The sequence below is a fragment of the Camelus bactrianus genome, chromosome 11 (genome assembly GCF_048773025.1).
Source record: "Camelus bactrianus isolate YW-2024 breed Bactrian camel chromosome 11, ASM4877302v1, whole genome shotgun sequence".
NCBI classification, from domain to species: Eukaryota; Metazoa; Chordata; class Mammalia; order Artiodactyla; family Camelidae; genus Camelus; species Camelus bactrianus.
In genome coordinates, this window is record NC_133549.1 from 51,949,717 (window position 1) to 51,968,072 (window position 18,356).

General features: G+C 40.9%; 1 protein-coding gene across 2 annotated transcripts in view; it reads left to right on the forward strand.

The window, feature by feature from the left end:
• The window catches only part of PRKG1 (protein kinase cGMP-dependent 1), a 1,107,715-nt gene that overhangs the window by 71,954 nt on the left and 1,017,405 nt on the right, over positions 1-18,356 (forward strand). The window contains exon 2 of one of the 2 annotated variants that reach the window (XM_074374026.1): positions 200-1,266. In XM_074374026.1, the coding sequence (XP_074230127.1) occupies positions 956-1,266 (311 nt within the window). In that variant the 5' untranslated portion in view covers positions 200-955. Of the gene's footprint in view, positions 1-199; positions 1,267-8,978; positions 9,109-18,356 lie in introns of those variants that run through there. The other variant, XM_045507363.2, reaches the window with a different exon arrangement.

The window sequence follows — 18,356 nt, forward strand, 5'->3', positions numbered from 1 at the left end:
CATTCTAGAGCCCAAACCCGTTTGGCCTTTGCCCTAAAAAGAGTTCATTAATTCGAGTTTGGAAGGGGTGGAACGGGGAGTCATTCGCAGGAGCCGGCAATGCTTATGGGGGGGGGGGGGGGATAAAGCTCCCCGCCCCTTCCTTTAAGGCGCCTGGATGTAAGCGGGAATCCCTACCCTCCTCTGCTCTCATCTCCAGAGGCAAGTTTGCTTTCCAGCGTTAGCCACCTGTGTGAGGCGCTCCCCGTGAGAAAGGTGGCGTGGAAGGAGCGAGAGCCCAGCCACACGGCAGGGGAGCCTTTCTCCGGGAGGCTGGCGGTCTGAACACCTCCAGAACTCAGAGCATTTAGGATGCACAGTGCGCTGTAGCCCAACGTCCTCAAGCCTGGTGTGCCCTGGAACCGGCTGACGCCTCCCCAGTTTGTTCGGGGTCCTCCCGGACCTCTTCCTCCCACCTCTCCGCCCCCAAAGTGGTGCTCCCGCCTTGCTCCGCCTGCACATCCCCCGGCGCGCCCAGAGGTTTATCAGACTCCCCACACGCTCCGCCGGCTTCCTCCTGCGCTCGGCGCGAGTGACCCAGGCAGACCCGCTGCGGCCTTGGAACCCCCATCCCAGTCCCTTCTCCCGCTCCTCTGCCGCCGCGCTCCCGGCTCTTATCCCCCGGGCCGCGGCGCCCACCGCGGTTCAGGTTTAATCCCCTTTCGACCTGCTGTTTGGCTCATCCCCGCACTCAGCCTCCCAGTCAGCCCAGAGAAGTGGAATCTGCACTGAAACTCTCGGTGGCTGGAGCCGGCAGACTGGGCATGCTCAGAAGCCAGGGCTGGCTTTGGTCTCAAGTAGGAAGCTTTTGCACTCGGGAGGCAGCAGCGACTTTGGGGAAAGTTGATCGGAGAGGGGAGGAAGCCCAAAGACGCGGAGCAGCGGCAGAAAGGAGCCCCCGGCAGTCCGGAGGAGCATGGGCACGCTGCGGGATTTACAGTACGCGCTCCAGGAGAAGATCGAGGAGCTGAGGCAGCGGGATGCTCTCATCGACGAGCTGGAGCTGGAGTTGGATCAGAAGGACGAACTGATCCAGAAGCTGCAGAACGAGCTGGACAAGTACCGCTCGGTGATCCGGCCGGCCACCCAGCAGGCACAGAAGCAGAGCGCGAGCACCTTGCAAGGCGAGCCGCGCACCAAGCGGCAGGCGATCTCCGCCGAGCCCACCGCCTTCGACATCCAGGATCTCAGCCATGTGACCCTGCCCTTCTACCCCAAGAGTCCACAGTAAGCAGGGGTTACGCTCCGGGTCCATGTGGCACCCTGTCGGTGGGGAGCTGCGGGTCTCTGTATTGTCTGTCGGCCCCCGCCCCTCCTGCTTGCTATGTCTGTCCTCATCCTCAGAAATGTTTCATTTTAACGGGCACTTCTTGCGGGGCTGTGCACGTTTCTCAGAGCCAGACTCACTGCACCTACGTTGCCTTCGTGTCTTTGTCAGATATCAAGCTATTTTTTAAAAAAAGAAAATATACATATTGATTCATATATGCCACCTACTGTACAGAGAGTTTGAATGCACCCCAGGTGTGTGTCCGGCTGTGTTTGTGTGTGTGTGTGTGTGTGTGTGTGTGTGTGTGTGAGAGAGAGAGAGAGAGAGAGAGAGAGAAAGAAAGAGAGAAAGAAAGAGAGAAAGACAGAGAGAGAGAGAAGAGAAACAGAAACCCCTGTCTCCCAAATGCCCTGGCAAACCTGCCCAACCGGAAAATCCTAAATGCAGGCTCATCAGACTTGAAATGAAATGCGTCTGCTATCACCCTGACTTTCTATGCTTTTGTGGCTCTCCCGGATTTCTCTACATGCTGGCGATTCTCGCTGTAACCCTTAAAACCTGATGTTTTGTCATCATCAAAGTGTCAAAAATAAGCAAATACGCATATAAAAGGGAATATTTTTCTGATTTCCCGAATTGGATGACATTTACAATCCACAAATGGAAACCTAGTCTGTTGATTTAAAAAAAAAAGATTTTTTCATAACATCTGAGGGAGTGTAGTGCTTATTTTCCTTAAGGAATTTATGTCATGTTACCCATGGGGTGCCTCTGTCTCCCAAGAGGGTTGCATGTTTCTAGGGTCAAATACAGAGACGTACACTTATCTTTATTGACAACGTGGACACATTGTTTGCCTTACTCCTGGCTTCTGATGCAACCGCTCTGGCATTGTTCTAGCGTTTTAGAGAACTGTGTAGTTCTGATGTCAGTGGGCTTCACAACTTGGGTGGGAAAATTGAATGAAACTTGTTAGACACCACTCAACTCAGTTCTTATGGAGAGTAAGGTGGCAGGAACATGAAGTTAATCTAGAGTGTATTTTACAGTAATAGATAACAACATAATTGATACAATGAAAGATTTTGTTACTCTATTCTTGATATCACATTGGCTGGATGACACGTTACATAATAATACAAGTTCTGTTGGAACTCTTCATAAACATAAGGATTTAATATAAGGAGAAAGCATATTTGATTGTCTCTATTTGTATTTATTGGATGAGGGGAGCTTGTGAGTATATACTAATGATACTTTTGGAAACTTAAGAGTCATACCTATTCTTGTTGGTTCCCATAAGCATAAAGCAGGTTTAGTTTAAGAAGTTTGTATTCTGTGAGTCTGGGGAAGAGACAATAAGGATAAACATCTCTGAGATTCTGACCTCGCCAAGTGCCCTAAGAGTTCAGTACATTTAGATCTGCCTCAGAAACCTGAATGATCTGTATCCACTTCAACTTTCTCTGGTAAGTTAATTTGCAGTCCTGACATGCTTGCCTGTTTTAGCTAACGATGTACACAGCCATCTCTCCAGGGCCAAGTTTTGCATAATGAAAAAAATAACTCAGAGACAGCTCTCTGCATCTTTAAGCATTCCCTAGGATCTCATTTTAGTATCTGCAGGACTTTGGAGTAACACAGAGGAAACTCTGCTTTTATAAAAAATGATTTTAATGGGTTTTACAATGAAGCATGATCAAGCCAGCTGATAACTTCAGTTAAACATTCCATCAAACAAGGTCTAAAGGAATCTAGGCAGTAGGGACTGAGCTGTATAATATGGTAAGTTTTAGAAATCAATTCGTGCTTGACATGTAGAAGAAGATTTTTTTTTAAGTCCATGGTGCAAAATGAAATTAGTGTGGCAAAGAGTTCACAACATTCTATTATAATAAACATGTTATGTATTGAACCATATTGTGCGTTCTGATCTTTATTTTATTACTTGTGCTATAAAGAAGTCGGCTATTAAGGTATCACCATGATGGTTTTGGTGATTCTGAAGGATTATATTGAAGAAAATGATAGAATGAATGTCTTCCAAGCTTAAATAATTTTGGAAAAACATCTGTTCTTTTTTCACACTTACATAGAGAAAACTAGAGTAAAATTGGCTTGAGCGGTAGAGTGTACCTTTCCTAAGAGAGAGAAGTATATTGTATGTAAAATATATACTTATGTCATTTGAATGATTGTGCAAAATAGTTCCACAAAGAATTAGGAAAACTTGCCAAAGTGAAGAAGACTTGTTTGAATTTCAGTTTATTTCACTATAAATAATTGGATTATACGAGTTACTGGCAACAAGTGTTTATATCTTTGTACTTTATTTTTAGTACAACTTAAATTTGGTCCTTTTTCTTAAACTTACTGATTATTGTGAGTTTGAGTTAAAATGAAACCATCTAAATAGCCTAAACTTGGTTTTGAATTCACATTCATGTTAGTTTTCTCTTCTCTTCAATAGAGGTTAACTGCTCAGAGAATGTCCTATTCAGTTATCTGATGTATGCAAATGTGTTTGTTTACTTTTTGCTTACTGAGTTTGCCTTCTGAGGATTGTAATTTGTAAAAACTTTTTTTTTTTCTTTTAGTGATTTTTGATCATTTGAAAACCAGTGTAAAATATAATTAACCTATGAACTTAAATCATCTTTACATTTCTGGTTTGGAATTTTCCCTGCAAGCTGGCATTGGTGGGAAGTCTCTGTCAAATTCCAGCACAGAGTCAGGGCACTTTGGCTGCACCTGTGAGTCAGGGGGAGTGTTTTTGCGTGTCTCTTTCACACCTGTATAAAAATAGCCCTTTTTATGTTATCAACGTGAAGAACAAAGAATTGATGTATTGGAATCTATATTCAACTCTACTAAATAACTACTTGGGAACCTTAAACTATTAGACTATATGTTTTGAATTAAATTAAGCAAATAAATCCTTAAAAATGAAAACTATATAAAATATTCATTCAGCCTGATTATGCATATAAAATAGCTCTTATGGGCTTTTATAGTAATTTTATTTCATGCTATTTTATTCTTGAAAATAGACTCTATAATAGGTGAGAGTGTTCAGTCTCTGGTATTTTGATCTAAACCCTTCACCTACTGTAAATATTCTCAGATATTTTCTGTTTTGCTGTCTTAGGGCTCTGTGTCATTTCAGTCGGGCTATAAAGACTTGAGTTCCTATCAAAAGTTGTTAGTGTCTCTGTATTTTTGTTAAGCTGTTGCTTTACACCCCAGAGGTAACTGAATTTCAAAGACTGATGACATGATTTGTCTTATTATGTTACAGTTTTTGATCATGAAGCACTTTGGAAGAGCTGAAGATAAAAAGAAATAGATTTTTCTCATTTTTAGGGATGCATTAGTTTTAACAACATCTTAGCTGATCTTTTAAACCTTGACATTAGTACATTTCAGGAGAAATAAAATCTTCCTAAAGGCTGTTAAATTCTGTTGGAAGTTGGGAGAATTCTAGAATTTTAGTGTAATCATAGATGGCATAATATTAAAACATAGATTTCCTCAAAAGTAGGAATTAAATTTCAAATATGCCCTAAAGCTCAGGTCATTACTTTTATGGGATGCGCCGTGTGCAAGTTAACATCAGGCATCAGAAGTGAGAGATGTGTAAGTCCTGTCATCAAAGAGTTAACAAGGGGTTAACAATACTGCACAAGTTAAGTATTCTAAGAAGTAGAGTAAGGTAAGTCACAGAGGAGATACCTTAGACAATTGGCAAAATATAATTGAGCCCATTTGATTTTATGTATCAGAAACTCTCGTGGGAGTGGTAGGACTTAAAGTACATGTTTGACTGATGGCCATGATTTAGGTGAGTGGTGACAGGATGAGAGGGGTGGGGTGGGGTGGGGTGGGGACCACCATCAGCAAAGGGACCCAGCAGCAAAAGAAAGCAGAGGGTACATCTGGGGCATGACAGCAACTAGCGTCTGTGCCAGAATCCTGGAACGGGAATTGAGGAAAAGCAAGTTGAGGCCAGACACAATCAGGATTAGGTGTGAGGGCATTTTTGCTTGTTTTTAAAATAATTGAGAAGTGTGCATGTTCGCACGTGAGTGTACATGTGTGTGTGCCTGTGTGAGAGGGAGATTTACAATGAGGCCTGATTGTTACCCACCAGAGAAGCTCTGAATCTCAGAATTTCAGCCCAGTCCTCCAACTCCCACCAGCACAGTCCTGATAATAGCACCACTATCCCAGCTAGATAAGAGTATTTAATTTAACCAAGCAACAGATGATTGAAACTCTTACAGAAACTGAGTTCCACTCTTAAAGAAAGCAAGTTCCTTTTTCCACTCACGTCTAAGTGTCCCCACTGTGACTCTTATTTTATGCCACAGACTAGCATGCAGATTCCTTCACAGATGCAGACAAATAGGACCTAGATGAGAATTGAACCTGAAGTTGATTTTTGAAATTCATCTTTCTTGTTCTTGTGGAGGAGTTAAATTCCAACTTATCTATTCTGATAGACTATCCAATTTAAGTTTGATTGTTAGTTTGATGTTACAGTCTGTGCAGTAAAATTGAAGCTGTGGCGGCCTTTATCAAAATAAGGCCAGGATTACTAAACCCTTTTAGGGTGTTTTGAAACACAGTCAAGTTGTGTGCCCCGAAAATGGGGCTTATAATGAAAATCCTGAGAAGCCCTTGAATAGAGTAGCCCCAGAGACGGCCTGAGATTATGAACGGCCACCTTCCTGGGTCACATTTCCAAGCTCCCGTTCCTTGTCTTTTCACAAGAGAGTTGGGTTCCTTATGAGAAAGCGTAGAAGAAGGCAGACGATGCTTCTATTGTTGCTGTTTGCAGGTTAGGAGGCATATGGACACATTTTTTTTTTCTGTCTGCCTAGCAATGGAGGGTCTCCATAGTATCCTAGCAACCAGATTGGAGCACAGGCTGCTGCTCTTTCTCCCATCCCTACTGTAGGTGCCGCTGCCCATCCCGGAGAGCTGGGCCTGATGCTAGCTAGCACTCAGACCCGCCGACTTGAACGTTCCATGCTCCGAGAATGCAAGACAATATGATAAATACGCACATGCTGAAAGCAGCATTTACCAGTATGCGTAACAGCTTATTATGCAATCACATCTGTGGCATTTTGAATCCTGATCGGAATTGTTGAGCTGGCACTGTTTGCCACCCCGTCCCTGACAACCCTTCTCTGCTTCCTCGCACCCAGCCTTCTGACATCAGTTTTCCTTCCCTCTCACCACCTTCTCTGATGACGGCATTCCTCGGCCTCTCCTTCAAATGTATTTTTCTGAGAAGGTAAATATGTGCAGCCTGTTTGAACTGAGTATTATATTTTGTTTGTAAAAGCAGAGGGATGGTCTCCCTCCAACACTGTCATGCACTTATAAACAAGCGCAAGATCAGTAGCTACACAAAACAGATGTTGAACAAAAGGTAGGACTAATAGTATCCTCTCAAAAGTGATTTCTTTCTGAATGGATTTTTATAATCATAGTTATTAATAGGAAAAATGTGGGAGAGGAAAGTGGGAAGAGGAGATGTGTGTCAGGGGGACAGGAAAGGGCAAAACAAGATGACTGTTTTGAAGGCAATATTTGCAAAGAAGTTAGAAAGGAGTGATGGGCTTTGTGGTTGAGTAAACAGGCAATAAGACCGGAACAGAATTTGCAAGTGAGATAGTCCTTTGTGGACGAAGACAGCCATAGAGTGGAGACACCCAGATTCAAGTGTGCCAAAGGTTTGCCTCCTCTGGGGGGTGGGAACCATACTGGATTTTGGCACAAAACCATTAAGATGTTTTTCTTTTGACCAATGCTTGGGTTGAATGCCTTGGATGGACCCTTTGAGACATCCCATAGTCTGATACTCACTGGGGCTTGGCGATCTTAATGCAGTCCATGGCTCAGAAGAAGGACCAAGGAAGGAAAGTCCGTGCGTTTTCTGAAAAACAGGTCAGAATGGCCCTGCCTGTCATGGTCAGAATGACTGACATTTGTTGGGCACTTGCTGTGTGCCAGGCATGCTCCCTGTGCTTCACATAGGTCATCTCTCTTCTTTTAAATCAAACAGCCTTGTGAAGAAGACTCCAGATGATCCCCATTTCGCAGTGGTGAGGTACAGGACACTGAAGTCCAGAGAAGCTAAGTTAACTGGTTCAAAGTCACACACTTTGTAAAAGATTTGAGTCTGAATTGGAACTCCAGGGCCATTCTCCTTAGCCACGAGGTTCTTCTGCTTCCCGAAGGATTAGGCAATGGCATGAAATCCTAATAAATAACACATAGGCTGTTCTTGGGGGAGTATCTGTTCACCAGTAATTAAATAGGAAGCAAAAATACTTTGGGAGAAGTGGACATAATAAGAGAGGACCGTGGTTCCCAAACTTGACTACACAGTAGTGATCTAGGGAGATTTGAAAAAAATCCAATGACTAGGTTTTACTCCCAAACTGATTAAAATCAGAATGTCTGGGAGTGGAAGCAAGCCTAGTATTTTTTTTTTTTTTTAATTTCTCAGATAATTCCAATGAAGAGCACAATTTAGGAAACACTGATAGGAAGACAACAGAGTGTGTGTGTGTTTAAGTGTGTGCACGCGTGAAATTAAAGCACCAAGGTAAACTTCCCACTTAAAGAGTTGAATGTTCCTATTGACTAAAACCTTTAAGCAATAGGGACTTGTAAGAGCAATAATTTTTTTTTGTGCCAAATTATAGATGTACACTATTTAGTTAATGTCTTACTGTTTATCCTCCTGGATAAGTAATCATTACCGTACCTAGCCCATTGGTTCTCAATTCTGGCTGCATATTAGAATCACCAAGGGAATTTTTAAAAGTATCTTTCCTGGGATGCCACCTCCAGAGATTCTGATTTAATTGCTCTGTGGTGGACCTGAGTTGTAGGTGTATTATTTTAGCTCCCGAGGTGATTCTAATATGCAGCCAGGATTGAGAACGTCTTCCTCGGCCCATTCAATGTCCTCTGTTACAGGTTCCTTGAATTCCCCTGCTTTGGGAAAGCATTTAACTTGGTTCCTATTTAGCAACCCACGTCCCCTGCTTGCAGGGGGGCCGCTCTAGGCTTCCCAGTCTCTGCAACAGCTGCACCTGTCCATTTCATCCTAATCTCTGGGGTTACTACATGGATCTAGGGCCCAAAAAGTGGCAGGAGCTGTGTCCAGTGGGTAAGTATGTGTCCTCTGTCCTGCCAGCCGAGAGTCCTGGCCACAGTTCCAATCTGATACATCCTGGAATGAATATAGGTCCCTGTGCTGTACAGGAGGACCTTGCTGTTTATCTGTGTTATCCATAGTAGTTAGTATCTGCATATCCCAAACTCTCACTTTATCCCTCCACCCAACCTGTTCCCACTGGTAACCACAAGTTTGTTTTCTGTCTGTGGATCTGTCTCTGTTTTGTAAATAAGTTCGTCTGTGCAATTTTTTTAGATTCCACTTATGTGATATGACCTATAATGAAAAAGAATATGAAAAGGAATATATATATATATATGTACTGAATCACTATGCTGTATACCAGAAATTTACCCAACATTGTAAACTGACTATACTTCTATTAAAAAAAAACTAGACCAAAAAAAACCTGACACGTCAGCATCAGCCGTCAGCCCCAGTTTGTTTTGCACTCTCATCGAGGGGAGCTGCTTTGTAAGCCAGTAAGACTGTTTCCCAGTGTCCCAGATGCGGCTGTGAAATGTTAGGTGTACAAAGGCTGAACCATGATGAGCCCCCTTTGGAAGAGCAGTTCGGGCTTGCAGCGCCTCTCCTTCTGGTATGTGATGTCTCTGTAGCCAGCTACGTTTTTTTCTCCTACAGATATTTTATCCTTTTAAGGCAAACAGCCTGAGCTCAGGCTGAGGAGTACTTTCCAAGGAGGCTTCAGAGAGAACGAGAGGGCGAGCACATTGGGCTCTCAGCCCTCTTCCAGACGGTGTGGTTTGAGTGAGCAGAGCTGGGCACCGCGGGCAAACGACAGGTAGAGAAGGGAATCTCTGTGTGTCCCTCAGGAAAGCTCTGGAGGGAGCCGGGAATTCCTACACCCTGTGGTCACAACTGCACTTCTGCCCCTTTTGCTGGCTTTTTTGGTCTCTCTCTTGCCCTCTTTCCCCTTATGCTGTTAAAAACTCCTCAGGATGTTCCCAATGGTCTTGCTAGGAGACTATTTCCATTTGCAATTTAATCATTATCTTCTCAGGTGAGGATCAGCCAATATAGCACTTTATATAAGTGATGAAAATAGCAAATATAATTGCAAATACTTTTTGGTAAAAATAATCTCTTTAGAATGAGAGTCAGCAAGAAGCTTTCTTGTTTCTTTCCCCCTCCTTCTAAAATATGAAAATGTATTCAGCTGACAGCATATGAAAGCAGAGATGTAATAAGGCTGTCCAGAGGATTGGGGACGTTAATTACGTAGGGAAGTTAATCATAAGGAAAGTAAACACGTTCATTATGAATCCAGTTTCATGTCATGCATTGGCTTATTGGACCTAAATGAGAAGGACAGGAGGAATTAGCAACAATAGAGAAACATGAACAAAAAGCCTGTGTTCACTTAAATGGCTTAGCAGTTCGAAATAGAAAGATGGGCAAGATTTGGTGGTAGGACTCTGAGGGCATATCTGCCTTAGAGTTCTTAGAATCTGCTAATTAAACTTTCCCAGCATCCCTTTATGACAGACGCAATTTCATTGACTTCTGTATAGAAGTGGAGTACTTAGGCCCTGCAAAAGCAGAAGTAAATAGCTTCAATTATTCTTATGTGACAAAAAGTAGATCTAATGCTGTTGACCTTCTAATGATCAGTTTTATTTTCTCACTTCTAGACCATAGACCTGCTCTTTATGAGTAGCATTGTATTTCTCTGAACATGAAATTATTACAGTATCAGCCAGTCAGTTTAATTTGGTTAATTGTATTCGGTGTCACTTTAGTTAAGCAAAATACTTTGGCCATTCTCTGAAACAATTGTATTATGGTAATCTCAAGCTTTCACCAGATCTGGGCCAAGGAATAATGAGATAATGTGAGGGAAAAGCATATCCTTTGTGGATATACTCTACATCATCTTAATGGTCCAGCTCTGTCAATAAATTATGGTGTTGACAGTGCTTCCACGTCAGGACTGGGAGGAAAGGAAAAAGGGTTGTCATGACAAGGAAGAAAAATGGGAATTCTAAATTTTGCCTCTCTGGAATTATTGTTACTGATGGACTGGAGAGGGGTTGACTATGCTCTCTGGAGTCTACAGGTGGCTGGCAAGCACACTGTACCAGCCCGCACAGCTCCACGCTTCCATCTTCATAAGACTTGCTTTGCCTGAATCATTGGGGACTGAGTACCACATTTTATATTATGGCAAGGCAGAAAAGCTGGCCTCCTCCTAGACTTGTGCTGGTTTGACAGGTGTCACCACATCCTTCACAGAGGAATATTAAACATCTGAAAATGACATGTACTATTTTGCTAAGTCTGTAGTGGCAACTCATTATGTCACTGGGCAGAGACAGAAAAGGAAAGATGCAGAGGAATAAATTCTAGAGTGTCCGATGCCTGCACTGTCTACCAGGGAACGCTGTGTGCATCATGATCTTCACTTTAGGTAATTGCTACCCTCTTATTTAGGAACTGTCTGAGGATACCAAAACTTAGAAAAGTAGGCCCACAGACACTCAGATAAGTAAGAGTAGTTTTTTGTTTTGTTTTGTTTTTGGCTGAAAGACCCATTCAGTTAATCCCTTTTTATTTTGAGTAAATGGATTTTACTTAATGGAACTTTTCAGTTCTGAATTGTTAGAGGAAAAATCTTTTTTTTTCTCCATCGCATATGGTACAATGCAAAATAAAAGAATTGCTCAAAGTTTCTAGTCATTCACTTAATATTTAACTTTATTAAAATGTAATATTCAACTCCATTATACATTTGTATGAACAGTGTTTTTTTGTGGTAGAACTGAAAAGCTTTAGAATATTGTGAAAGAAACTTGGTTGTGACTTCTTTTTCAATAGCAGTAGCCTTCACCAGGAAATACTCATTTTTCTTGTCTTCAGAATCTCACTTCAGACTTTTTGTTGTTCTTTATAAAGGAAAATATGACATGAAAAATTGTAATCTGCCTGACTCTGCCTTTCAAATATTTTAAGATTACTTAGTATGGAGACCTTCACTCTCTTATTGAAAAAAAAAGAAACAAGAACTGTCGCACTGAATGGCATAAAACTAAATGGTTATTACTTTGAAATCGTCCTCATGAGAAGGAATGGCAGATAAATACAATAACAAGCCCACTGTGAATGGAGCATCTTTTATTAACTTTTTGCCACCATCTTTATACACTTCATGAATTCATCTTGCCATTACCTTTTTGATGCTTTGCTTAAGGCATTAAGGTATGCACTTCCCCCTCTTTTTCTCTTTTTGAGTTTTGGTGGGAAATACCTAGCTTAAAAAAAGATGTGCTTTTTGAATTTTTTGATAGGCAGACTCTAAAAGAGTATGGTCAATAGCATTTGGAATAATAATAATTACAGGAAAAAATTCCAGAAATAGAGAAGTTAAGTACTTAGAAGCATTATACATGTGTGAGTGTTAGTTTACCTGTTTATGGATAATTAGAAGAACCTCATTCAGAGAATTCTGATATTTGAAGAGAACCCATCCAAAGTTATAGGCTCTCTATAATAGACTCGTGATTATTTTAAGCAAGCCGGAGTTTCCCTTCTATCCCCTTAGAAATGAAGAGATCGAAAGAGTTAATCTTGGAATATTTTGGTGAAGATCCCACTGCAGAATGTGCAGAGAGGGAAATAAAGTGGAGGACATCACCAGAACCTTCATTTTAAAGTGTGAAACACAACACTGCTCATCACCGAGGAGGCTACCTTTCTCAGGTGATCCTTTCCCTTTGGTGGCTGGTCTTGCCTTTTGGTACCACCGCTGAAGGTCTTGGGCCGTATGAACTGTTTACCATCACAGAGCAGTGCTTGGTCTTCTGGATTCCTAAGGGTTACTGTAGTGTGATAGATGGAAAGCAACTCAAGTATGCATGTATTTGTCTTGGCAAGAGTGGCATTCTCTGCTAGCAGAACTTAGAGGTTATAAAGTATCATCTAGGTGGGCCCTTGCTAGTGAGCTTTTGAATCATCTATGGCAGATTTCCCCCTTCCTTCATGACTCCCATTAGTATATTTCCAAACTTTTTTCTGTAGTTTGGTCTATTGCTTCATCATCATGAAGAGGGGAAAGTTTTCTTGCTCCAACTAGACTCACTTTTTTTTCTTCCTCTATTTTCTTTTCTGTTGACATAGAAAACAATTCCTCTTATCTTTACAGAAATCTTTTATAAAGTGGAGGTAATGATTGTTATTTTTTAGCTTTGTCTTTACTGGTCAGTGAGTGATGATGATGATGATGATAATTTAATACTAAAAATATTTGTCTTACTGTATACTCCATAAGCTTTCTCATTCAATTCTCACAGTCATCTGATAAAGTAGGTACTATTATCATCCCAATTTTTCAGATGGAGAAAGTGAGGCACAGAGAAGTTAAACAACTTGCTCAAAATAAAAGAGTGCGCTGAAGCACTCACACACAGGTCTGTGTTATCCCAGAGCCCATGTGTGTTCTCTCTGTGCCATGTTGCTTAGCTGATTGTCCCAACAATTCCTTTTTTAAGTATAAGTCCTATTTCCCTTCCCTTTCACAATGTTCCTTTTATGTAGTTCTTTGGTAACTTTTCATACACTCACATTTTTCATATGCCATGTACCCATGTACTCACAGTGGCCACGAGTATGTCCTCTTTTAGAGACTAGCAAACCTTAGTATCATGGAAGTCCCTCCTACAGTAATACTGTATTTCTGCTATATTCAAGCTGTTATCAAATACAATTGCTCATGCCTCCAGCATTTTTTTTGCTGTATCATACACAGAAAATTTTCCCTTCCTTGTACTTTCATATTTTTTGTTTTGATTAAAAAATTTTTACTGGCCTATGCTTGGCTGTGTTTAATCAAATCCCTTTTTAAAGAGCTATTCCCTCAATTTACCAATGCTTTATTGCCTTATTCATTTTTCTTTAAATATTAGCATCTTAAATTAACCGAAGATGATTAGAAAGCTTACCAAATACCCCCTGATTCTTTTTCCTAATCATAGTCTGTGGATTGAATTTTAGTTATTTATTTATTTGTTCAATTGTTTACCAAATATTTATTAAATAACTACTGTAGTTAGGGCTTTACTAGATACATCTCTTTCTCATTCCTAAATTACTTAATACCAGAAAATCTGTGGTTTTAGAATATATGCTAAAAAAGACATTGCTTTTCCAAGAGCTCTTCCAGCATGGATTGGGCCCAGCATACCTGGGCTAGGGGCAGGTTTCCAGTTCTCAGTGTCTGACTTTGCGGTGCTGTGTGCTTTTCCTTCCTCCTGTCCATCAGAGTTGGAAATTCTGTATGTTGGTCATTGTTTGGTTGACATCTTCTTCCCATAGAAGATGGTAAATCCCATGAAAACAAAACCGATGTCTCTTTTGCTCCATGTTGTATCCTTGGAGCCCAGAACAGGGCTGGTACCCAGAAGGTACTTAACTCTTTGCCAGAAGGACAAAATGAAGGCTCTTCATGTTCCTAGCTCTTGGATACTTTATCTTTTAAGTTTCAAAATTTGAAATTGGGAAACACGTCACTGAGCTCAGTAGAGCTTGGAGGCATATTTGGTTTGGCCAGAAGAGTTTCACAAGCTTTGAACTTGAATGCCTTGTCGTGCCTTTGCGGGATTCCCTGTGCTCCACAAATTGGTCGCAATCCCTGACATGCCCATACTGTCTGTAGCTCACCATGCCCCTTGTTTGTATTATCTGCCTGGCCTCTGAAGGCATTTCAGTTTTCACCCGAAAAACTGGGGCGGCATAGTCTTGAAAAGCCCCTTCTGGTTTGAATAATCTGTGATTCTACATTGTCTTTCCAAGGAAGCATAATTGTCCCACAACTCAAATAAATGTCTCCTCTTAAGCTCTGTGGCATAAAACCTCATAAATTGGTTAAGCTTAAGAAATAAATGGGTTGATTGACAAATAATGCACCTGGAATTAATGGAAGTAGCTTAAAGATAATCTATCAAATTCTTAAATTCTTTTGTGGGCACAGCTGGAACTCTTACTAACAGAATCCCGTCAGCTTTATGATGATAGCTTGCTACTCTCAGCTGTCCATATATCCACACAGAGTTTAGTGTTAGGAGACCACAGAGACAGCCAAGCTCATGATAAAGTATAATTTCATTAGACATTGACCTCTACATTGACCAAGATAAAACAGGGAATATTTAAAGGTTGATTGGTATATTGTCTTTTAGCTCTTCAGGATGGAACCTGGGAACACCCAATCCTAGAAAAAACCTTTTTTCCCCCTATATCTGAGCTTGTCCTTCTGTGATGTCTGAGGTTGCATTCCTGGAAGACCTATGTACTAGTGCAACTGTATATCTTGTATCTGGTAGAAGTGAGGCTTAATAACAACATTATCTTGATTGGCTAGGAAAAAAATGAATGTATGCATGATCTCATTCATGCCTAACAATATCTAAATGAACCAAGGGGTTCAGAGCCCTTCCATTTTACAGAAGAGCTAATTAAAGGGCAAAGGGGTGAGGTGACACAAGCCAAATCCAATCACTCTTAAGTGACAACACTGTAAATAGGCCAGCATTCTTTCCACACTCTGTGCGGCATCAGTACATTCATGAGATTGCCTTGAGAATCCACTGAGTCCTGTGGTTCAGCAGTGCATTTATGGAAAATGCAAGCAGGGAGGCTCAGAACACAGCACACACAACGGATAAAGCGTGGGCTCTGATTTAGTTGTTACTTTGCCACCCACGAGGTGTGCAACGTTGAATCTGTCTGAGCTTCCATTTCCTCATTAGGACTGAGGATTATAACGCACGCCAGGATCAGAGATCATGTTTGTGAATCCCTCAGCACAGGATCCAGAACATAGTGTGGAGTACCACAAACGGCGTTAGAACATAAGCTGTTGGAATTATCATTGTATTTTCATTTATATTGCATTAAATCAAATTCCATTACTAAAGTGCTACAAACATCTCTTAACCAAATTGAAGAGTATGAGATGGAAAGAGTTTTAGGAAGACAAGGTCCTAGAGATGGATGCACTGCAACCCAGCCTGGTTTTGCTGGATCTGACTTACAGAAAGATTGAGAATCCTTCATGACTTCTGTGTGGGCTAGCTGTGGGCAGGAAAGGGCAAACATAAGCAAGCATGTATTGCATAATACAATTTAGTTCATTCAGTGAGCAATTACAGGTCTACAGAGAAGTCAAGAATGGACTGACCAAGTTTGAACTGAGTGCCATGTATATAGTTTGTTAGGAAATCATAGTGAAAATAGTTGTCGTAGCATCTGAAGGAAATGCTGTCTGTGCTCTAAAGATAGGAAGGATATTTGGTGGTCATTCTTGGCAGATGCATTTATGTGATATTGTAGTAATATTATTCTTAACATTCATTGTAACACGTAGGGGGCTTGGACATGCAGACGGGTCACTGCTGTTCTGCAGTCCTGTACGTTATTATAGACCTACTGCTTTTCATGATTTGATTTCAACACATCAAAAACATTTAGAGCAAAGTGCCTTTTCTCTTTCCTGAAATGTCTGCGTGGAAGTTATGCACTGATAATGGATTTCTGTTTGAAAGCCATTCATTCCCATCTTGAATATTTGCTGTCCAGGCCGAGAAGCCATCAGATGCAGAACATAATCTTAGCCTATAAATGCTTTCTGTTAATGACTTTTATACTGCATCTCAAGAGGTCTTTTCAAAAACATTATGATTGTGGGTGAAAGCAATTGATAACAGTCCTGTTAGCCTGTGGAGGAATATCTTAATTATCTCGGACAAATTCATGACAGTCCTGGTGATGAGCTGATAATGAAAAGCTTTAGAATAAGAATAAAAATACTAGTTTATTCTGAAATGTGTCATATAATGAGAAAGATAGATTATCTTTAACAGCTTTATTGAGATATAATTTACATAACATCAAATTCGCCCACTGTGCATGTGTATATATAACACGATGATTTTCAGTACATTTACAGAGTTACATAGCTATGACCACAGTCTAGTTTTAGGATATTTCTGTTATGCCCCAAATTACCTGGGGCCCACTTGCAGTCAGTCCCTGCTCCAATCTTAGGTCCAGGCAGTCACTGATCTGCTTTCTGTCTTTATAAATTTACCTTTTTAATACATTTCATACCAATAAGCATCTTATTTTGCCAATGATCCCAATCCACTCAAAGGGCTACGTGACATCAATTTATGGCTTAATCAGTGAAGTTTAGAATGTCAAGATTGTATGTGGACCCAGGGTATTTGTTGTTAACATTAAACATTAAATCTCAAGAGTCTCAGAAAAGTTCAACTGGACTGTTTTTATATATATATATGTGTGTATATATATATTTTTTATTGTTTTTGGAGTAATGCAGAAACTGAGGAATTTAGTTTTGTACCCAAATTCATTATGTTAGTGTCATAATGACCTGATTGACAGTAACAAAAACAGCAGTAGTATCAGGTCATCATTGCACTGGGGATACCATGTATTTTTTTGCCTAACCTTCATAATAGTTCTGAAAGGTAGAGAGTATTTACTCCATGTTAAAGACAGCAAAAGTGAAGCAAACTCAGAGAAGTTAAGTTATTTGCCCAAGACCACACAATGCTGTCTGAGTCCAAAGGCTGTGCATTTGGCTACTACACTGAGTTGTTTACTAGAGGTACTGTGTAAGCAGACTGTGTGGCTTATACCTTCCTACAACTTCCCCTTTCCATTTTTTAGTGCTAATATCTATCCTCGAAGTTAGCCCCCCACTTTCGTTCCCCATGCGTGTTCTGCTAAGTAATAAAAGGAGAGAGCATGAATGAGTTAACGATAAGCACCAATCCCTGAGGCGAATAATAAGCTGGTCAGGGAGCTGTTTGTGAAATGAGAGAGGCAAAGAGGTGGTATCTGAATTACAGAATTAAAAAAAAACAGACAAGAGTCTGTGAGAGAAATATAAGACAAAAGAACTTTACAAGATTTGAGGGGAAGGGAGAAATGTCGTTGTCTAGATGTGCCTGAGGTGGTGATTTCATGCCAAAGGTGGAGGGTTTCAATAAAAACTCTCTTAAGGGTAGAACCCTTTTAAAAACAGTGAACAAGACTGAATGACCTCTAATGCAGGTGGTCCTGCCCTCAGTGGGACATAACTCTGATTTAGTGACCACGGCTGGCTCCACCGTGTCTCACTGAAGATCCTGGCTTGCTACCTGTCTGACCGTGTTCCTCAGAAGCCTTTACTCTGATGCCAGTCAGTCCCGCCTGGCGCAGAGGCTTCTGGGTTAGGACCCAACTGGGGAGCTTGCCAGATCTGTTGCTTATTCAGCAGTGAAATGAGGTGGCACTGTTACCTTTCTTTCTTATTGTTCAGGTCCCAGGAATGAAGTTTCAGTTGGAGAGAATTAAGAATGATTTTACCTTGAGGATTCACTGGGAATTGATTAAAGGGATTTCAGGGACAATAAGCTATTTCATGTGTTTGCCGTAAGCTACACATTTCAAGCTTCAGTTACACTAGTCGTTGGAAGTCTAAAATGCCATTGGTCAAATTTGGATCTTCTTGTTCAAACAAATAAAAATGAAGAATATATGTGAAGAAATAGTGAAGAAATAATAGTGAAGAATATGAGATGTTGTGTCATGAGAATTAGTTTTGATAAATATATAGGTACAAGGCAACTAGGAATTCAGAGTATTAGAGGTACATGTATATGTGCACATACACAAAGGATTGAGAGCAATTTCATAAAAATGCATAAGGTGCAACAAGGTTTTCAAAAACACCCCATGCATCCTTGAGTAGGTTGATCCTGTTTCTGTGTGTTTTGTTTATTTGCACAGTCTGGGATGTTGGGCAGGGTGTCACAGATGTGAAGA